Below are 23,635 nucleotides of genomic sequence, written 5' to 3' on the forward strand. Positions count from 1 at the left end.
TGGGCCTCTATACTGGAGGTCTCCCAACAGTAAGAACCAGGAGTAGGGGAATAAAGCTTCCTTTCTCCTATACATCATCTGCTGTCTCTCTGTACTGTAGCTATATGCAGCACCTATCTCCATAGTCTTCATCTCATCTCAGGTGGAACCTCTGGGCACTGCTATAACCCAAAGTAGTCATTCAAAGTTCAGCTCCTTAGTTTTTGGAAGCAAGTTACCTGTTTCAATTTTTTTTTTTCTCTCCAAAAGGCATAACATCTTCCAATTTCATATTGCGACAAACATACACTGTCTGGTTGAAGCAACATTTTCTTAGTAGAACACGTTATCTTAGTATAAGTTTTTAGTATTTTAATGGAGATTTGACCTCCAACTTCCCAGCCTACAGTTCCCAGCTGACAAACAGCTTAATATTTGAGTATTATGGCAGAGAAGAATTGTCATGTGAAAATGCTGGCATACAATCAGACCAGGGCTCTGCAATGACAGCAGCTGCATGGGAATGTCAGCACTTCCTACAACTTAAATCCACACACCAGCTCTCTAAACTCTTCAATGACGACACAAGAAAGAAATAGCATACGAGACATGCTGTGCTAGCAGGATGCCCAGATGCCACCTTCAGGTGCAAGAGGAGGAGCAAGATGCCAAATGCCTTTAGGCTCCTAGGATATTTCTCTAAAAATAATCCAGCAATAAACTGATGATCTAGGTTTTGCAACTACTGCTGCTTGAAACATTCCGGGTTTGGTTTTTTTTTTCCCCTCTCCTTTCTCAGTTATCTTCAACAGGTTCAACTAGTCACAACCTAGGTTTGTAAAACGAAACCTGTAAGATTTAAAACTCATACTGGGGAAATTAGGCAAATTTTAGACATAAGCAGATGCCTGCCTTTATTTAGAACTACTTACGAAAGCGGGTTTTTCTACTTATTGTGAAGTAACATTTCCATGCGAGAGATATGTTTCTGCATCAGTTTTTAAGAAATATTCAATATCCACCTGCATAGCCACCTTAAACGCCCACTGCTCTGCTTGCAGCAAGGTGAAAGATGGTTTATTTCCCCTTCTGTTTTCCTGCTGTGGCTGGAACCAAACCACAGGTAAAACCCTCTCAACGGTCAGATCTGCTCATACCATGCTGATTCTGCTCTGTCAGTCTTGCTGTACTCTGTCACTTGAGGATATGGTAGAACACCAGCAATTAGAAAGATTCATACTTCCAGCACCCTTAAAGGCCAGAGCAGATTCCTCCCAATGACTATTGATTCATAGTCATCGAAGAGGAACATTATCTTGGTCCTATGCATCTGTTCCTCAACACTAAGTTGTCCACATTTCAAGACCTAAAATACTGAAGAGCTGCATTTTGTTGCAACAGTGTTAAGACCTGGATGTGTCTCTATCAACATCAGCATCAATAGTTGTCCTGTAATAAATGAAAATAACACCTTCCCTCCTACAATAAACACCCTAGCAGCAAAACAAACTATGCTCTTTGACATTGCATGGTTATCAGTGGCCAACGAGCCAGCCAAAACACCTTCCAACACATTTTCTAATATATTTTTCATGAGCTTCAAACGTCTTTTCATCAATATTCAAAGAATACAAATTCTTGCCATTGTATCCCCGCAATTAGCTCCAAAAAGCTGACAAGTCCATTTTGTAAGGGACACTAGGCCACAAAAAATAATTACGAGATTATTTCTTTCTCTTCTCTCTTATCCCTCCCACAAGTTACTTGGCATTTAAAAACCAACAAGTATCAAAGAGCACAGTCACTAATACTCAACAGCTTACCTTTTACATAGCTAGGACTATGCAGGGTTTTTTTTATTTGATCTGCTTTGAGTTTTGCCAGAAATTTATTTTAGATATAATTCTTCCAAATGTTGCCTTTTTAAAAAAATACAACAAAACAAATTATAAAACTAGAACCAGAAAGAGTTAAAAAGACCTAACTCATATGCTACACCTACCCTGAAAAAATATTGGTATAGATCTGAATATGACTAGCAAAGCAGATGGCTAGTTTGAAAAGGTTTCAAAGAGAAGCCAGACTTATTTTTGTCCATGTTGAAATATAGCATAAGCCGATATAAGAGGCCTGAAACCCTTCAGGGAAAAGAAACAGAAGCTGTTTTGTATGCAACAATTATTTATCTACTTATCCATCTCACATTGGTTGGTTTATAAAATGACTTGCCTTGAGACATCTGTTGAAGTATAACAGGAAGACTATTGTGTTTTTCTGAAACATTTCATTCTATTTAGGTAAAACTCCCTACTTCTGAAATTCAGCCTCTACAGGGAGACTTTCGCTGCTTTTCAAAACAACAACGTTCATTATGCAATTCTACAACTAATGGAAAAATATTTTCCTAGTTCTAAAAGAAAAAAGAAAATGAGACAAAAAAATTAATTATATGGCACAATAATTTGTCCTGAGACACAGCAGTACGAATGAATGTCACTCCACTGCAGGACGTTAAGTCCATCAAAATCTCTCTGTTTTAGTCTGAGATACTGCAACTTTTCTGAGACTTTTCCTAGTTCCTTAAGAGAGAGTAATGTTACCATGTAAAAATATTTGCTATTCAACTATTAGGAACATTCCCTCTCTGGCAAGACAGCAGATGATTACTCCGATGACAGTGTTTGATCTGCACTGCTGGTATGAGCCTGCTGAAAATTTTTAAATTAGTGAGTATTAGTTTTTTATAAACAATATTCCTCCCATCCTGCTACAAACAACTCCTTGATCATCATCTTCATAAATCACCAGCTAGAGACCAGGAATGGCAGAAGAGCAACTGCTTTGGGCAGAGCGCTATGAAGGGAGGCACAACCACATCCTCAGTCTGGCCAGGGAGTCCAAAGCTACTGCGGAACCTTCTGTTGGTGCTTTCAATGCCTGGGCCAACTTCTACCCCGTACTTTTAAGAGGGATAGGAGGGGGGTGAACGGGAGAAAAGATGGAATAGATCTTAACAGGTCACTTCCAACCAACATTTCTGTGATTATAACAAAATAATTATCAGAAACAAAAGAAAATTCACAGCTAAGCCAGAAAAATCCAGTTAGGTATTATTAATTATTTCTGTTTATCCTCAGTTGTCTTTTACTGGGACAATAATTTTCCAGAAAAATATCTTAGCATAGTAATAAGTGATTGAAATCACTCAGCCCCATCAGTCTAAGAAAGATAATTTTGGCTGGAACAGTGTGGTACTGAAATCTTTGTTCAGGTGAGATGACTGAAATGGATCTTTGATAAAGCTGCCCAGCTTCCAGTTGCTTTTTCCCATTGTCAGGACGAGCAATACCATCCTCGTGCACGCACACAGAGGAAAAAAACCACAAAACAATAAACAACACAACCCACAAGTGATCATAGATACCAAAATCCTTTCTATCCAAAGATCACTTGTGAGATAAACGTTCTGAGCAAGACAAGTCACTAGGCAGCGGGTATTACATAAAGTCTTAGAGAAGTAACGAGATACAGGAATCCGAAGGGCACAAATACAGTAGTCTCCTTCCAAGTTGAATGTACTGAATGTTTTTAAAAAGCAATAATTACTATTAACAATTGTGTTGCGGTAATGCCTAGAGGCCTCATTCAGGTGTCAGGAGAATGGTGCCAGGCAGTGTGTATACATGTGCTAGGAGGCGGGCTCTGCTCTGGAGAGCTTACATACCGGGTTTTGAAAAGTTAGCTACAGAGATACTCTGGGGAAGAAGAAAATCTTGGGGGAAGAAGAAAACCTTGTAGAAAGAGCAAGCGAAATTTGTTGATGTCCAGAGATTGTAACTTGTAGCAACACTCTAAGCTTTCATCTTGCCCCTCTCATCATATGGGCATAGACTTGACTTACTTCAATAGATGTTGTCCACACTTTTCCTAAAGGCAGGTTTTAACCCTTTCACTTTATTTTTCTTCCTAGTGTTAATGACAACAAACTGTGTTTACAATGTTCTCAAATTGTCCAACTGATTTTTCTTCTGGGGAAAACTTGCTTTAAAATGTGGTTTCTATTTAAAGCCTTGTGTAACACATTTTAGCCCAAAGCATTATTTAGTGGCTACATTCTAAACCACTTCAAAAATGTGTTTTTTATAAAAGAAATCTTAAGAGGTGACTACCCTCATGTTTGCTTGACCTTCCCCTCTCACACTTTTGCTGTACCGCCCAACTCTTTTCTTTAAATAGAAAAAGTCTGTAGGTATAACAATCCTGATATGAAGGGGAAAAATGTGTTTCAAGTGAGGTCATATATCACATCAATGAAGTAAGTGCAATTGCTGCAAGTGTCGGAGTTGACCTACCTGAAACATTTGGAAAAACTATCAGAATTGTGCCAGGGTCACAAAGTATACTTATACAGGATGTTTACATTTTGTCTCTGCCAAGCAACTACTTCATTTAATCCCGCACAACTTAGAAAACAAAACTTACCAGCAAAAAGAAAACAGGGTAAAGCGGCACTTTGACCCTCCCACAGAAAAATTGAAAATTTGGGGCAGGGGGAGGAAGGAGAAATCCAGTTCTCTGGCTCCCTAGCTTCCCAGCCTGGCAGCTTGAACAACCACCACCAGCTATACTGCCAGCCTGCTGTACATTGGCCCCACAAGGCAAAACTTTGCTGTGCATGACTACAGCCTGCCTTTCCCTTCTTGCAGCCTAGTTTTTCCACATGCACAAGCAAACAGGGAATTCACATACACACACACAAAAAAAAGAAATAGCTACTCTCAGCAGTAAAATGTGAAGTAACCACAGTTGAAGACACCTTTAACACATTGTTCAGCCATGCCACACACAACATGCACAGCAAGAACTGTGGAAGAAGTCACACTACCGCTACATACCAGACAACTGTCAGGTGGAGAACTCTGCCCAGGAGCGCAGGCAGGGAAGGGCTGGGGAGATGGGAACAATCTACTAAATTTGAAAGCAAGATGTGTGCAAGGAGCTTTGTCACCAGGGAAAGGAGAACAGGGCTTGAATTCTTACCCAGGCTGCTGTTGTTGAATCTAACCAGCTCCCCAGCTTCTGGATCTGCCTAAAGTTAGTAGGTCATAAATGACCCCTTCAACAGCGAAAACTAAGAGCCTTCTGACTGCACCCCTTCTTTCCTCTCATCACCCTGGCTGCTACATGAAGAAATTAGGAGGTAGTCATACTTTCTATTCCTTTTAGTATTTCAGGTGTCCCTTTTGGGCAACTAACTCTAATTCCTAACAACTCTATCTATTGAGCTTCTACATTATGCATTTGCAGGACCAGCACAATTACAAATTCATTCTTCTTCACAAGGTTAGGAAGACCAGCCATGAACTCTGCTGCTTTTAAATCAAGATACCAGGGCAGACTCTAGAACCATTTGAAATTTAACAACCTAATCCCAAAAGCTGGAGAATCATAACATTCTGCAGAGATTTATGAGATTCAGGCAACTTCAGGCAAAACTTCAACTCCCTCATTGCAGATGCCGAAAACCACTGTAACAGCAGTAAATAGGAAACCTGTATTTAATGCTACATAAATAAAAAGGAATTTTCCTTTCCATGAGCACACAGATTCTTCCAGGATCTTCTGGCTAAGATGCAACCATTCTTTCTACTCATTCCCTCCTTCTCTCGCACCACCCAAAAAAATATACAAACAGAACTACACCCACATAGTCTCCTCCAGATATTTGGACCCGTTATGAGTGTGCCTGGTGTTTCCCAGCCACACGACTTAGCTCTCCAGCCTCAGCCTTCTAATGCCAACAAAAACATGATCCATTACTCAGAGCAGTAAGTGTATTGGATACATTTCTACAAAACACCACAGTGCAAAGAGGAGCAAGGGTTCCTTTGAGAAACTGAAGGGGAGTAGCATCTCCATGTTTTCCTTCAAATCACATTCACGGCCCCTCCTGCATGTTCTAAGCCACCTCTTCTTCCTCCAGGACAAAAAAAGAAAAGCCTCAGAAGCTCATTAAACCCAAGAAACAAACCATTTAGGAGTCACTCCTTTGAACACGTCCTTGTTTTTCTAAGCAAAATCCATCACTCCACCATAAATCACAAGTCACCCTAACTAAGAAGAAGAAAAACTCTGTTGATAACATAGTCCCTTCTCAAAGGGCAAAGTTCTGCTTCAACTAATCCAAAGAGAAAGAAATCAATGTCTGTTCCTAAACCTTCTCCTTCTGCAAAGCAACATAAAATGCTAACACAGTGGTATGTAAGGTCATCAGCTTCAAAGCAGCTTCAACTACTGTACTTGCAGAAGCAAAAATGATGAAAGACACCATATGGCTTCTGTCATGGTAGATAAAGCTAATGGAGGCATATAATGAAAATTTCAATTTCTCCTCTCTTTGTTTAATCTTTCCCTGTGCGGCACCAACAATCCCCTGCAAGCCTTTCTTTTCCAGCTATAAAGCACTACTTCCTCTTTGAATCATGTTTTTTCTCTGGCAGATAAAATGTTTTACTTAACAATGTCCTACAGTTCAGCAAATATGATTAAAAATGTACAGGAAAAAAGTAATTAGATAAACATCTGATACTATGATAAATCCTATTACAGAAACTCAACTCAGACATTCTCATAGGCAACAGAGTCAGAAGATAAAAGCCTATAGTCTCATGAGCACAGCACATCAAAAATGCAAGCATTAAGACTTACCAATTTCTTCTATTTCTTCCAGGAAATCATTATATTCACTTAGACTGGGAAAGTCATCCTCTCGTTTATTGTATCTTTGAGAGAAGAGAAAGAAGTATTTATATAACATACAAGGATGCAATTTCAATTCAACCAGGCTCTTGCTGCAAGCGTATTAAGTATTGACCTAGTTTTATCAACTACGTGCTTTGTGGCTCCCACAACTGACCGACATACAGCACCTTTAAAAGGAGACAGAAGCGCTTGTTTCAAAGGGAAGGAGCCAGCCTGGCATAAATCGGTGCTATCTTTGCCTACTGTTTGCCGATTCCTTTTCCAGAGTTACAGGTAAACAGGAGCACAGATGCTAGCATATACTAATTCCAAGCCAGCCCTTCAGCATGAGAAACCTGTTAACAAAGGCAGAGACAATAGTAACATCCACAAGAAAAGCTCTTCTAGAAGTTATTAGAAAACTCCCAGGTAACAAGTGATAGGACAAGAGGAAATGGCCTCAAGTTGTGCCAGGGGAGGTTTAGACTGGATATTAGGAAATTTTTCTTCACCGAGAGGGTTATCAAGCATTGGAACAGGCTGCCCAGGGAAGTGGTTGAGTCGCCATCCCTGGAGGTATTTAAAGGACGTTTGGATGAGGTGCTTAGGGACATGGTGTAGTGGTGGTTTTTGGCAGTGTTAGGTTTATGGTTGGACTCGATGATCTTAAAGGTCTTTTCCAACCTATATGATTCTGTGATTCTGTGATTCTGTGAAAAGGGAGTTTGGCTTTGTGCCAACAACAGAAAGCAGATGTCAGCAGCAAACTGAAAATGCTACACGATTATCTTATTTCGTATCAATAGACTATTCCAGAACTCATTTATCCAACTCTTGATAGCTGGAAAAAGTAAAAAGATGAAGGGACAACCAGCTAGAACATGGACAGCCTCTGAAAGTCAAGACATGCAGGCTTTCTTCCCAAGAACATATAAAGCTGAGATTCTGCCTGCTCTGTGGACCAAGATACATGACACCCAGGAGTCTAAAAATCTAATCCCAACAACTTGGGCCAAATTCCAATTTGGGGACGTTTTTTCTGCCTACTAAAAACTAATCTGCCAAATCCAAGTGGACCAAGCATTTTGCAATGTTTTCTGTTCTAACTACACTTCATTCCGTGTTTAGTCAATTAAGACAACTTCATTCCAGTTTGACTTTTGTTAACTCTAGTAGACTTTATAATCAAACATCAAAATTATTACTACTTTCCACATCAGCATCTTGGTATTCAACGACACAATTTCCCCACATCTCAGCAACATCATATGGTTCATTTAGTATTGTACTAAGTCTTAGATAAAGGCTGCCAAGCTTACAATTTACCTGTACATTCATTTTTGCACACACAACTCTCTCCAGGTTTATTACGTTCCATCAGATGTAACCAGTTCATCAGTTCTACCAACACTGGCTCACTTATTTTCCTTATAAAATGTTGTTCCTTGGCCACAAGGAGTGAGACGCAATTTTAGACCCATGTATCTCAATTCCAAGAGCTCTCAAATCTGCATGACAGACTAGTAACACCAGGCTTGTAAGGAAGCATTTCCACTAACAATTGCTGTGTGAAGTAGAAAACAATGTGAACGTAGCTTCTCTTTTGTCCATTTTCATTTTGAAGGGAACTGGCCTTCCACTCTCAGAACAGGTCCCCAGGGAACAAAACAATCAAGGTCCTGTTTCTTCCCCACTCCCATGTTCACCCCCTCAAAGGGAAAGCAGCTGTAATCCTCAATATCTAATCATCTCCATTTAGGAGGCAAGTCTTTGCCAAAGGAGGCCACATAGAAACACCCTACATTTTCCAATGCTAAGCAGGAATCCCTCAAGGCTAAGTTGAGAATTCAGTCCTCAGTTGTCACATAAAATCAGATTCTCCAAAATCCCTCCATGTTAAATGGAGTCAAGTTTTATGGGTTGTCACTTTAAAAAAAGTCTCCTCTGTACTAGTGGAACAATAAGTCAATTTTTTAAAACAGCAACCCATGAAATACATTCCCCTTCTGTTATTTAACTGGTGACACTCACATTTTCAGCACTTTCTTCCGAATTTCCACTTCCTTGTCGACAGCAGGATCCTCAAAGAGCTGTACCCGGAAGTTACTCTTCCGCAGGGGGGTATCACACTCCTGGCAATTCCCAGCCCCTCTCACAAACAGCAGTTCCACACAGCTCTCGCATCTGTGGGAGAAACGAGGGGGTATAAAGGCAGATACATGTTAAACAGTAACTGAAACACACGACTGTCCCCCTTTTTTGTTGCTTCCCCGCACCCATACTATAAATACACAGCGCATCTCCCCTTGATTTCACTAGTTCTTCAGCACCCAACAGTGGCAAGGAGGCAAGGGCTCTCCACCATGGCTGAAAGGAAACCATCTCAGCAGCACAAATGCATTTTTCTCCCTGCCCAAACAACTCTGCCTCTTTGCCGAGACTGAAAGTTAATCCAAACACAATGATGGGGTTTGTGTCAAGGGGAAGCTTGTTTATTGACACCATCAAACTCATTTCACGTGGACCAGACTGCAGTATCCTTGTTTACTCTGAGCACTACCTTGCTGCACAAAAAGCCCTGTTTATTTTCTTGATGCCATTCACAGTGCAAGGTACTATTCAGCACAAGCAGGGATACAAATCTTGCCTGCAGCCTTCCAAAGATCTACCAGTACTACCATGGAGGAACTGTTATAACAAACCTGAGCTAAACTCCAGCCCAATACACCTAGAAAAATCAAAATACCATTTTAACCAGCGAGCAGCATTATGCAGCTTTCCCGTGCCTTCCGGTAATACTTTTAAAATTGCACAGAAAATATACTTTACACAGATGCTGCACAGAAGTAAACCAAAAATACCTTTCTGGTTTTATTTCTTTTGTCTTAATGAAGATTTCAGATTTTAACAAGATGCTTGCTGACCAGTTAGTTGGCATGTAATAAAGGAAGAACACACAAGAAGAAAGCCAATTTTTAAAAAAGTATTTGGGTACTAATAATGTGCAAATTTCTAGCAGAGGACAACACCTGCTGCAGTCATTTCCTACTGCTGGGGAGGCAAGGGGGTGTCTATTTATAGCTTTGCTATATTGAAGCCAAAACAGTGGTACATTAAGGGCTAAGCAGTATTGTACCTTCACAAACCCAGCACCAAAGCTAAACAAGTTAAGAGAAACAATACTGACACGGTTGCGAAGGATCTTAAACAAAACTTTCACCCTGCTGACCTATCCCCAACTGAACTGGTTCCAGTACTTGCAGAGGCAGAGCTGGCTAGAGCCAACCAGTTTTACCCAGCTTCTGTTTTCAAGATTAGAAAGTGCAAAACAAATGCAACTGTATCTTACAATTTAAAAAAAAATTAGAGCAATTTTTTTTTTGTTAACACAAGCAGAACTACAGTTTCAAAATGCATCTTGCACAGCAGCTGCCAACATTAAAGAGCAAACCTTGAATTTACTTGGACATTTTCCTGCTCCAGAATCCCTCTAAGTTAGAAAACCAAGCATATTTAAATACAATTTATCTAGGAAGGGAAAGATCAAACCTTTTAGCACACTAGGTCTGAAATTCAGAAGTTACTGGGACATCAACTCAGGAAGTATGCTTCTTCATGAAAATATTTTAGCTCACTACTATGGTAGAAGGAACACTAAATACACGAGAGAAGGCAAGGCAGGGAAGGGGTTTTCTCCTTCCTCCACCAGCCTGTCTGGGCATGCAACAGCCCAGTACATAAGGACAGTTTCACGGTCTCCTTCGTTTTGGCAAGCTCATGCTGTTTGTACATCTCTCTCAACACAGCAACCAAAGTGCAGCAAAAAAAACCTGCCTCCTCTTTCCTATTTTTAAGTTATAGAAAAGGGAGTGTAAAGCTACAGAACTTGGCAGGTGGATCCAAGTGCAGGTGTTTGTATTGTTTTTTTTTATCATGGTATTGCCTAAGGACCAACAGAACAGGGTCTCCATGTGCAAGATATTATGCACAGGCAGTAGCACCTGAAACTACTTCACTCCTCCTCCCCCCCCCCAAAATCACAGATATTTCAAGTTTACACAGGACTTGACTATGGAAAAAATCCCTCCTTGGAAAAGCACTTCATACAAGTGCTTCAATGCCTTCCCAAACTGGAACCAGTGTTTCTAAGGCTGGAAAATAGCCTTCCATACAAAAAAAGATGAGTCAACACCTCACTATGGGAATCCCACATCAGATGATCAAATTCTCTCTCACTCACTCACACACATCCACCCTTATATTTATTCACAGAGAATTCCTTCTGAATTCAAAAGGGGTTATAGGACGAGTCAAGGGCGGATCTGGACTCTGTCCAAATGCTGTCTCCTCTCCATCTCCGGATGGATTTAATATACACAGTTAGATCCCAAGCTTACTTCCTAGCAGGTCTGTCATTCTTGCCCCCACAAACCGCAGCCGCTTTCCCAGCAATGGCAAACATGTTTGGTCACACATTTCCATCTCATTCTTGAAGAAGGAAAAAAGCCATCTCCTGAATCCCTCTCAAACAAGTTCCTTTTGGTTTCACTGAAGACCACAAAAGTCAGAGCATATGCAAACACCAGGAAGGCAGATTTCAATAAAGGTGGATTTAGTAAATTATTTCACATCATGAAACAAAGATTTCAAAACCTGACTTGACAACTTGACAGAATTTTATGTCACACTGTAAAATGTAAAAGTACAGCATGACTTTTTTGTCGTTGTTTTTTTAAGAGATGCAGCAATTTATGTGACTTCACCAGAGGTACCCAACCCATGCAACAGCTAGACATCCCGGGCAGCACAGGGGGACACCCCAACACCACAGCTGGCATTACAGAGCTCCCTCATGGCACATAGGCCACATCAATTCAGGTGATCCTTCCATTTCTTTGCAAGTTCAACTCTTCTCCATTTGCCTTAGCGTAAGGACAGTCTGACTACGGAAGCAGGACATCATTCAGTGCATCTTTTATTGGCCAACACATCATACATGGCTTTCCCCAAATAAGCAAAGCACCCAAATGCTTAACTCCCCTTCAAATCATGGCCAAAACAGGTGGCCACATATTATCTTAAATTAGGAGCCTTAAATCAGCGATTCTTAATATGCATATATGTATTATGTATGCACACAGGCTACATATATAAACTAACAATGACAAATGTTCATGCTTAAAAATCAGGTCTATACATTTGTTCAAATCTGAATATGTCTGAAGACAACAGCTTCACATGAGGTCTAAACAAACACTCAGGGTGTGATTCTGATTCTCCTCTCCACACTGAGGTTGTATGGCCTCTGTGATCTGTATTCTACTTCATACATTCACTAAAATCTTTCATTACCTTTTGGATTTAAGTTTGTATCCTGAAAACAGGTAACACGGATGAAGATATCAATAGAAAATACCCAGGGAGTTACACATGTGCACATGACAGGAAGACTATTAGTAACGTCACCAACAAAAGCAATCACAACACCACCAGGAACAATAAAGTCTCCTGGTCTTCCACACCAGGATAATAAACATCAGTATGCTCATTTTCATTTCCATAGACACTGGTTTGATCTGCCTTGTTCTTCTCTTTCATCCCCATGAAATATTAAACAAATGGCTCAGTCTCTAAGCAGTCTAGAACAACACCGCATTTTTGAGGAAAGCAAATAATAAAGCACCTAGACGGCTTGGCACCATCAATGCACAAATAGCACTACATGCCCTCATGTCAGTGTTCAAGGACTTCAGGATCAGGATGGTACTAAAAACGCTTTTGGTACATTGCGGAAAACAAGCAGAGGTTCCTCTCCAGAAAACTGTTTGGTATTTATCAACTCAATTACACTTACTGGAACTGAGTGTTTGTTTTGGACAAAGTGTCTTCAAAGGGTACAAGATTTGTGCCCAATCCTGCATTCCCCACACATGCACACATACACTTCATGGAGGGATGATGGCAGATAAGGAATCAAGCCTCTTGGACACCAAACAGATGAAAATGGCTCACAACATTAGCATAGCTTGATGGTGCTGCTTACCTTTCTAGCTTGGCTGGCAAGAGAGCAAACAAAACAGAATAAGGGAAGAGCTATTTTCACAAGCAGGAGTACAAGATATTCTTCCTTTTAAAATTTTAGATTCTGCTGAGCAGAGCAAAAATGTGCAGGACTTCAGATACGCAGCCATTAATCATTTCAGAAAAAAAATCTTTATGGCTTTTGCTGTTGACTAGGAATATTACAGAATGAGTTACTACCCTTCTTCACAAAGGCTATTTTTAGTAGATATACTTATTAAACAGTATCAAATATTTAGAATCTCTAAGCCCCTCTTCTTCAGCTTTTATAACCAAGATGTTTCTGTTATTTAAAGTAACACACAAAACAAATGATCCTCTCTACTATGGAAAAAAAAGTTTAGATCAAAAAATAATAATACAGCCTTCAACATATAGCCAAGACCTGAACCACAAACAAATGGAATGGAAAGAATCAGCAAGAGAGATGTGTTTTCACTTGTTCCTCAATTCTGATGTCAGAGGGAAATTTACTTACAGAAATGGAATGACTCTTGATTTATGGCAAGGGAACGTTAAAAACCAATGGAAAAAACACACACGTGAGAAACCTTAAGACAGACATCTAGATTTTTAAATGAAAGATGCTTCTAGAAACATTCACAGGCTTTTTGCTTAGCTTGGGTTAGACAATTTTGTGTTCTTGCACAGAGATTCTTGAACTGAGACAGAGCGGCCCAATTTGGAGCGCACAGCTGTCAAGCCTGTTTATTTTGCAACCTTCAGTACATTTAGCAAGTCCTCATAACCCACAGTGGTTTCTGCTACATAGCCAAGAGTTCACCTACTATTTGCAGTTGGCCATTGCAGGTTTATTTTCTAGGCTGGTGGACTAATAGGCCCAGCCTAGAAGGCAGGTTCTCCATAGAGTCTGCAGCAATGATGACCTCTGTGATCCAAAAAGCTAAGGGATCGGAGCAAAAGCAATTTTTTTCCCATGTTACAGGTTAGGAATCAAAAGCAGAGGAAAGAGAAACAAGTGTGACTGCAGTGACACCAAATGCTTCTGAGAGCCTTGGAATAAAGCAGCTTATGAGATCAGTAGCTCCCAGATGAGAAGGGAGTTGGGGACGAAAATAAGCCTTTTCCTTTTCACACCTCAGCTTCAGGAATTCAGAAATCCTTATTCAAATACTTGCAGAAGCAGCTGCCTATGTGTTTTGGGCCCTCTCTTCCCTGTCTGCCAAATACAAGAGGGAGTTGGGAGAAGAAGATACCAATTACTCTTTCCCTCTTCCTCTGTTCAGATTCTGTGAAGTCCTACCAATGCGGAATTTGCTGTTCTCACCTTGTAAGGAGACAACTTCAGAATGCTCTCAAAACCTTATTTGGCCAAAAAACCCACGATGGGTCTGTCTTCAACTAGTAAATAAACAGGTCTCACAAGCAGCCCACGCGCCATGTACAGATTACAGCTCGTTATGGCAATAAGACACATCTCGGGTTTCAGGCAGAAATCACAACTCTATCAATCAACAGATGAGAATTTTTGGTTTTAAATACTGTTGATAAGCTATCTCAGTTGTCTGCAGCTCCTGTCTGTTCAGCCCATAGTAACATGCACTGCAAGACAAAATCTCAGAGATTACTTTGCTAACATTTAATTTTTTTTTCAAAAGTATCGAGACTCTAGAGAGCTGATCTTAACCCCTCCTTTAAACGACAAAGCAAAACCAAGAAAGACTCCAGTACTCTGTCTCTATCTGTATTATGTCAATTCTCAGCATCATCTGCCAAGCTGCTGAGCATACAATGCTTCTTTTAGACTATTTATATCTTTTGGGAAAAGGATGCATGCACACACTTTTGTTTCATTTTTGTTGTCTGCCCATGAGAGCTCTCATGACGAGATCTGCTCCATATTGCAGGAAGGAGGAGGTTAAATGAGCCCAGACATCTCAGAAATTTAGGAGACTCTCAGCCACAGTTAACCCTACTTTCCAAACACCCATATACGTACTCTGATACACAGACCAGTTCATCTCAACTGCACTCACCAGAAAAAAAGCAGACCAGGTAGTGGTTGAACTACAGCCTTGAATGACTGGCATTTTAACTAAAAAAAAGACATACTGAGTCAATTAATAATAAACAGAAACATTTCCACCACCCATTGTGTTTCAACATCTCCATTACAAAACCATTTCAAGTGGCTTGGACTTGACAAGAGAGTTTGCAGCAAGCTGAAACTTAACTCACATTTATCCAGTACAGATGAGCCTTTTCTTTTTTCCTAGAAAAAAAAAATTAAAGAACCTTTTATGGTATTAACTCTGGATAGTATAGAGAAAATTTTTCTATAGGTATTTAAATAAAAGTGGTTCTTTATGAGATACTGCTGCCTAGTCAATTAAGCACACAATCATAAAAAACATGTCTTACAGCACAATTATGTCAATTTGGTCAAAAAACAGGCCAATACTTGACAGGCCAACTCTTGACACTTCAAGAGCAGCTGTGTGGCATTGAGAAATAAGTGTTTTCACAATGACTAGGCATACCAAAATCGACCACGAATTTACCCAATGTACCAGAACAACTACTTCAAATCCATTACAGTCCACTGGGCAAACACATGCACTAAAATAATAATTCAACCATATCAATAACCCTTTTATTATGCTTTATTCTCTTTGAATAAGAACCTTTGCAAGTTTTCAAGGTTCTCAAACAAACACCAAATTGGGTAGCTATCAGGATTAGCAGCTGCCCACAGCACACCTGAACTTAAGACACAATTACGAAATTTTCCATGTCTGCCTAAAATGCAGAAACTGCACTTTTTTAGACGTGATCCAGCTCAACATTGCCCATTGTCTCACAAACCAAACATACTTATCGTTAACAAGTTTAAGATCTCACTCTGAACTCCATACAAGACACATTGCTCCCTTCTCCTTCTGTATCCATTTGTTAGCTCGTAAGGAAGTCCTACACCATGGTGTGGGTTGAACTGCCCCCAGAGCTGGCAGGTCTTACTAACTCAAGTATTTTGAGCATTCACTTACTCAGTCTTACAAAACACCTGCATACGCCAGAAATCACACTGGAAAAAAACTAAAACACAGACAACAGAAAATAAACACTTTGGGGACCCAAAATAGTCACGACAAATCTTTTACTTGATCCAAAACAAGGCTGTTACCTTCTGTTCTGTACTTTCAACGCATTTCACAGTGCAACAACGGCATGTGGAAGCAAGACAAGGAAATATGGCTATACGATAAAAGGGAAAAAACTTTAAAAGGTATTTGTGGCATGATGGGATATCCTGACCACATTACTGAGGGCTTGTCACAAGACACTCCCATATTTCACGTCTAATCTCAGAAAGTAAGAAGATAAAGTTGATAAGACACACATCTGTAAGAGAACCAGGCATATGACCAAGGTTTTCCATAAAAACAACAGTGGTTTGGGGTCTCAATGGGAAACACGCAAGTGTTTTGATTTTTGAGAGAGTTTTAAATCTTTACCATTCTCTTGGCAAACATACCTGTTGAATGATCTGCGTATGTTGGCTCATCTCTCCCAGCTTTTGGGAGGAACCAAGACAAACTTCTGCCAAGAGCATAGGCTTGTATTTCACTCAAAGCATAAGTACACAGTCCAGTTTCCTTAAGGTATTCAAATACAGAGAGACAGCGTGGGTTATGTACACACACTTAAAAACAACTGAAAAAAACAGCCTGTTGGAGCAATAACTGTATCACCCATGTTCTGGACAGCTCTGAAAACACTGACAGTGCTCAAAAAGCAATGTGTAACAAAGAACAGTCCTCTCTACCATGAAGCTTGCTGGGTTTGCAAAGACTGAAAGAACAATCTGCCATGACAAAACTTTACTTGGGAGCTCCTGCATAAATCTTGTTTTACGATACACGGAAACCAACTGTTTCCTTTTATGTAATTTGTCAGAAATGAGTGACCAAACGCAAAGGTTAGGACACCAACTCTCATTCTCATGAGTAGCAAAAGTCCTAACAACCTTGAATTTATACATGCAGCCTAGGAACACCAAAATTGTATTTCTACATGTTAAGTCAGCATCAATGCCAAAGAAGCCACTGTAATCTGCCTTCACACTGACGTACACTGTCCTTCCCCTGCTGTCCTCTCTGGCAGGCCAGAAAAAACATCTGTGCAGCCACATGGTCATTTGCTGGGTTATTTTTCAGCCAGATGAACTCTCCCATTTGGTTCACCACATGGTCCACAAATGCTTGTACCAGCACATAGCAACAGGCAAAGTGAAGGTAGGAATGAGCAACCAGGGTGAGAAAGCTGAAGCAGGATGTTGTCAAATATAAAGTGCCAGGCAGAGCAAGCATATCACACCACTATCATGAAAGGCTTGAAAGCCAGACATGTTTAGGACTCATTCACCAGGGAAGCTGAAGCATGAAGAGAACAAGGACTGTGTTTAGTACTGGACCATGCAGCTAGGTGCCCAGCAGCACGGGTAGGCACTTTTGTAAACACGACTACATACCTACACAGCTTTGCAGATCTGCTCTTGAAGCAGAACTAGGAGAACCCTCAAGTGAACTCCAGGTCCCAACAAGTTCAGCCAGCAGCCAAACTTCCTGCAGACTTCAGACAGGTTAGGGCATCCCACAAACAATGCTCCCATTCAGGCAGCTTCCACCCATGTATTGACACTGAGAGGGCTTTGCCAAAGGTAGATACCCCAACTGCAGACATGCCTGTGACATGAGCACCAGCGCCAGTGCTTTGCAGCCCAGCTGCAAGGGAAGAGGACAGCACCGCAGCAGGCAACCTCTGAACAGCTTAGGCTGATGTAGGATCATATCCTCAAAAACTCTGGCAATAGAAGACCCTCCCCAGCACTCAGCACACTCTTTACAAACTGCGTAATAACATCTGAGGCAAGACAACTCAACTCTAGGAGAAAAACTTCCCTGGAAGAGGGCTCCCCACCAGTGTTGATGGAAGTAACCACAGTAAATGAAACCTGTGGAGATGCCCAGCATGGCCAGGGACCCCCAGAAATGTCCTTTCAGTCTGAACAAGACCCTAGAACTAAGTTACCGGGGATAGCCACTGTGTGGGAGAGCATAAAAAGCTGTTCCTCTCTTCCCAAGCTCTGAATTCAACAGCACCCAGTGCTGTTTATTAACATTTGTCCTTCCCTTCCCTCTTACAAAGCTTTTATGGCATACCAGCTATTTTTGCTTGATCCAAAAGTATAAGGAGAGAGAACATGACCCAAAAAGTGTCTGTCATTATTTCAAGGCATTCTAAGCTGCTTAATCAACACACCTCTAGAAAGGTGAGTCAAAGCACAGTTACAGCACCAGCAATGCAAGAACGGGTGGGGTAACAGGCAGAAGAGAAGTAGTATTTTTCAGAATAGCTAAAAATAAGAGAGCCAAAAAGCATGACACATGATTTCAGAATATTTTAAACAAAGCATACAAGACTACTTTACAGGCAAGTCCTTCCACAATAGAAACAGAAGGCAACACAACTGAACAAAACAAATTCATGCACTTGAAACAACTCACAAAGTCACTGGGAGCTCATCATTTGAAGAGCACCAAGGAGAGGAAGAGACACCCATATACCAATTAAATAGTAGCTCATCGTCCCTCTGCAACGTGATGCAGCCATGAAAAGGCACATGCAACTCAAGGATGCATCAGAAGAGCTGCTACTGTCAGAAAGACAGACTCACCAGCAGGATGTGAGGAGACTTCACCTGCAATGACATGCACAGTTCTGGTCGGTCACACTCAAAACAGATGAGCTCACCAAATAAATGCAGAAAAGGGCAACTAGGATGATCACAAGATTGGGAAGACTGGCTTATCAGAGGAGAAAAAGCTACTTAAACTAAAACAAACAGGTCCAACCAGCAGAGTAAAAATTTATACTGGAAACTGTAGTTTTTACCAGCCACAATAGTGAGAGTCTGGAACCACATCCAATAGAAGTAACAGGGCAAAAATTAGTTTCAAAATTAAGTTTTATAAGCTCACGAGGAGGATTTGATGACCTGATTGTCTTCAACAGGTAACTAGATTTGATAACCAAGAAGGTGCCTCCAGTCCTATCTATGGTCCTAGCTACGTGCTCTAAATTCTGAAACCCCGAGACAACAACTCGGGAAGAAAAATAAAAAAGGAGAGAGAAAAGCTCATTTTGGTGAAGATACTGAAATATTATATGCATCTTTGAATACTGAAAATTTTTTTTAAAGGACAATATGCATGGCACAGATGTTCTGGCACCTGCTTCTTCGCTCATTAACAGAAGTAACTCCTAACCATCAGTCTAAAGCAGTCTTTCATAAATTACACAGATTGGTATTATTTTATCAATAACCAATTAATTTATCATCTCTGGCATAAATCATAATATGTATATGTCTCAGAGTTCAAAACTTGATTCATTTGGATCGATATTTTTCACCTTGTGGAAAAAGAGAGAAGGTAAGATTATACCATTCTGCTTGTCTTTCTTTAATAGCTGATACAATAGCACAGAAGAAAACTACAGAGTAAGCATTCTCAGCTTGTCTTACTTCAGACAGTACATGTAATTTAATATGGATTTATATTCTACTACCACGTAAAAAAAAATCTTCTAGTAGCAAGTACATATTCGCTGATGTGTACTTCTGTACACCTTGCACTACGCCATGCCTTAGCTCACAAGTAAAACAAGTTTAGATGAACGACTGCTGTGCAGCAAAAGGTGGTGGTCATGACTCAACTAATCTCCATTCCTGCCTCTTCATCAGTCCGATACGGCCTTAGGGAACAAACTGCTTCCCAAGAGTGCTGCCTTTTCAGTAAGACAGACCAAAAGCACCAGTAGCCTTTGAATACTAAGGACTCAGTAATACTTTTGCTGTTGAGAGCACTCTGGTTTCCCAGACTAGTGTAGGTAATTTTACATCATATCCTAATTCCCTACTGGAATTTCAATTGATTGGGGCATTCTTTATTTCCTGCCCTAAAGAACCATTTAGAATGACTTGCTAAATCTCTGTTGCCTTTACTATTACAATTTGAATAGCTGGATGTCAGAGAAGGAAGAATGATCTCTATGCAGTCCTTAAATACCTTACAGAGCAGAGTCTAAATTATTCTTAACATCAAGTTGCAGAAAATCTCATCAGAAGAAAGAAAAACAAACAAAAAACCCAACTCAATAACATTTTATTGCCATCTTTCATCCAAATGCAGACTTAATCCTTAAAGAAATAAGCCTGGGCAAAAAGAAAGACTGGCATTTTAAAAAAAGAAACATCCATTTGCAAAGAGTGAAAGTTCGTGTATTTCTATTTTTCAAAACATAGGAAAAAATAATATATATATATATATATATATATATATATATATATATATCTTCAACATGCAAGATATGTATAATTTAAAAAAAAAAAATCTAACAAACTGTTCAGGGCTCGCTGAACAAGTTTACCTCAACATAATCACACACAGAAACAGGGGTGCAAGGGACCACCAGGGTCATTCCCTGCCCTTCTACAGAGCCGTGCACTACTGTCCAGAGACACCTGCCAAACATCTGCCCCAAACATGCCATGGGCCACACAGAGCTCTGCAACCCAGCACTAAGGTTTTGACAAATCTACTTGTTTTGTAACTTAAAACAACTAAAGGAGATGTAAAGAATGAACCCAAAAATGAGTGAGGCATCTGTTGTTGCAACGGATCCCTTATTTAGGAAAGTCTGTGCTAGCCTTGTGCCTAAAGCTCATTTGCGTCATATCACTTCCCAGAGCCGGCACTTTTGATCCACTAATGATCTTTAGCATCACAAGCACCTTATCACGCTCTGCGGCTGCAGTCTCTGGCACTGCAGCACTAATAAAGGCAAGTTAGTAGAGTTACAGGTTTAGTTTTAGTTACTGCAACTCAACAGATTTTATTGAGTTTTCTTGAAAAAGCTTATCTCGCCAATCTTCGTTTTCACCAGTATAAGTGCAAAGGAGATATTAATTAGAAAATCCCAACAGTAGCAATTCAAACAGCTTCTCCACTTCCCTAGTCTCATTTGGGAGTCTCCTACTTCCTACCAATTTTTGAGGGTCATTCCTCACTCCATTTTCACATAATCCCTAAACAACCATTATCACATCCTTTCTCAGCATGAGATAAAATATAGACTGTGCTTCATAAACAGTGGAGACCTTAAGATTACATTCTTGGTGGGACACAGCATGATAAATAATTCAGGGATGTATTGAAATACCCTACAATATACAACACATGGCCAGTGAAACAATCTCAAAAATAAGTATGTTTTCACTTATTAACAAAAAAGAGGAAAAACACACCAAAACCTCCTCCCCCCATCCCACACTGGCCATCGAGCAGGTCAGATTGTAATTTCCTTTTTAAGGGTGGCAGAGATCCTGACCTACTTAAAGCCTGGTAGGGAACTTTTTTTTTTTGCATTGTAAATTTAATCATTCAAAAAAACACCACTTTTTCCTCAAGCTTAAAAATAAACGGCAATTGCTATTTTAGTACATTAGACCAGTTGGTGAACATCACGCAAACTTTTTGAAGTTAAATTGTAAGGTCACATTCAATGCAACTACTTTTAGAGGAAGGTATTAATCAAAAATAAGGAGGACGTGTCAGACCTTCATTAGCCATGCTGGCATCTCAACCATTTCCTACAGATTGTAGGGAATAAAAACGCACCCCTATTTCAATGAAGTTGGAGGTAGCTTCACAGGTTATCAAACAGGACTCTAAGTAAGCAAATACATTACTCACCATACCACAGAGGTAACACAAACTGTTCTCGCAAAGTTGTGGCACATTTCAAACTATTTTATCATGATGAAAATGTGTGATGCATATTCATTCTTTTAATATTTGTTAGTAGGAGAGACAATGCGAATCAGTTGCACAATGTCGGAGCAAGAAGCAAGACAACATGTATTAATGGAGGATCAAAAAGGCAAAAGCAAAAGAATAAATTATATTTTAGCAAAATACATTATATTCTTGTTTGTTTGTATTTATATCAGTATCCGTTATGCCACAAACCACACAAAACAGAACACCCCAGTGTAGTTACTCAGCCGTGGATGCAGACACCAGGACAAGAGGCTGCAGAGGATACAGGGGGACAACACACAGCTGTCTCCCCACATTGGTATGCTGATCACCATCGAATTGTTGTCAAACAATTTGAAGTCAGATAAATACCCACAAATCTGTTCTTCATTAAGTGGAGTTCCTCCCATGCATAAACACCAAACTCGGAGCACAGATTTGTTGGGCGTTTGTGTGGGGCTCGTTATTCGTACGTGGAAATAGCCTGGAAGAAGTATTTTTGAATGCCTGTTTTAGCATAAACCCCACCTGCCACCCTCTGCAGAACTGCTCTAACTTACTCGTTTTGCACAATATTTTTGTTCATTCCTATCTCTGCATAATGTTAACTGAAAAAAAAAAAGTTCTCAAAATTTCCATTCACTGCTTCAGCTGTAAATATCATGCAGACAACCAAAACCCATCATTAACCATGGCTACAGCCTTATGCTGCATGGCACCATAGCCCACTAGTTCCACTGATTAAGTAAAGAGCCACTGAAAACAAGTAAGGAAATAGAAATCTGGCCCAAGATTCAGATGATCGGTTCCAGACAATATTTGAGCTTATCTGTTTTATCCAAACATCTCCTGAGAAGCATTGAACAACGCTGCAGGTTCTCTCATTAACACCACGCTGCTCCATAATTATATGGGATCTGCGCGTGTATTCAAAAGTGGCATTTATTTAGGCTCACAACAGCTGTATTAAAGCTGTGTGTGAAGAACATTGTTCCTGGTCTGAGAAACAGCGAACAGTATTTTCCTTATCCATATAAATCACACACAATAAATGCTCGATATTATCTAGTGCTACTAAAGCAGTCAAATTAAAACAAATCAGGAGAGTATACCCTTGAGCGCATAACTCTAGGAAGACTGAAAGCTTTCAAACACAGAATTTTGTGCTTTTGATATGCTCCTAGCCTCATTCAAATAATAAGCTTATACACAATAATGAAAAGGATTTCTTCATCCACCACCACCCACTCAAAAAAAAAAATAAATCCACCACCACACAAGATATCTATTTTACATGTGAATTTTTGATTCTGCAGACCCTCCAAGAAAGCATTAGCCACTTGCAAATTCCACGATGACCAACAGATTAGGGGACCCAGTAGAGAAACCCAAAAAAGCAAAGGATCAGTTTTTCAGAAAGCAATGACCCCTCCCGCCACTGACATTTTGGAGGTGCCCACTTAACACCCACCACCTTGAACCTTCTTGGCCAAAACAAAGCGCATACGAGTAAAAGATAAAATCCTCTCTGCTCAAAAATAAATCTCTAAGGAAATCTCAGACTGTGAATTATCTACCCTCACCATTTTATGGAATTATGTATTACTATGAATTATTGGGCTCAATCCTGCAAGCTTAATGCACAAACTGTCCTTGATGTCCAACAGGGATAACCTGGGCAAACAAAGCTCCTTCCACCAGGGCCTAGGGACTATTTTTCAGAACAGTTGTCTGAAACCTGAATTTTTCAGATTTGAAAGCACAAGCTCAGCACTGTGGCACACATTTAGGCAGGTGGTTACTTGTGTGCTTAGGACCATGACTGTTCTGTAATATTCTTACACAGACAACTTTTCCTATGTAAGGGTTTACTCCCCCCTTTATAGATAAAGCTTGCATGTAAAAAAAATGAAGGTCCTTCTCTGATTCAGTTCAACTGCTGTTACTCACGAGTGCAAGAAAGACCTTTAGCCACAGTCTGTCCTTGCAAG

At 40.2% G+C, this 23,635-nt stretch overlaps 1 protein-coding gene across 1 annotated transcript in view; it reads right to left on the minus strand.

Moving 5' to 3' along the window:
- Positions 1-23,635, minus strand: part of MNAT1 (MNAT1 component of CDK activating kinase) — a 129,086-nt gene that overhangs the window by 82,069 nt on the left and 23,382 nt on the right. Inside the window, exons 2-3 of the mRNA XM_075503801.1 lie at positions 8,752-8,904; positions 6,688-6,761 (exon numbers count right to left, since the gene is read on the minus strand). Of these exons, the coding sequence (XP_075359916.1) occupies positions 6,688-6,761; positions 8,752-8,904 (227 nt within the window). The remainder of the gene's footprint in view (positions 1-6,687; positions 6,762-8,751; positions 8,905-23,635) is intronic.

Source organism: Mycteria americana, chromosome 5 (assembly GCF_035582795.1).
Source record: "Mycteria americana isolate JAX WOST 10 ecotype Jacksonville Zoo and Gardens chromosome 5, USCA_MyAme_1.0, whole genome shotgun sequence".
Lineage (NCBI taxonomy): Eukaryota > Metazoa > Chordata > Aves > Ciconiiformes > Ciconiidae > Mycteria > Mycteria americana.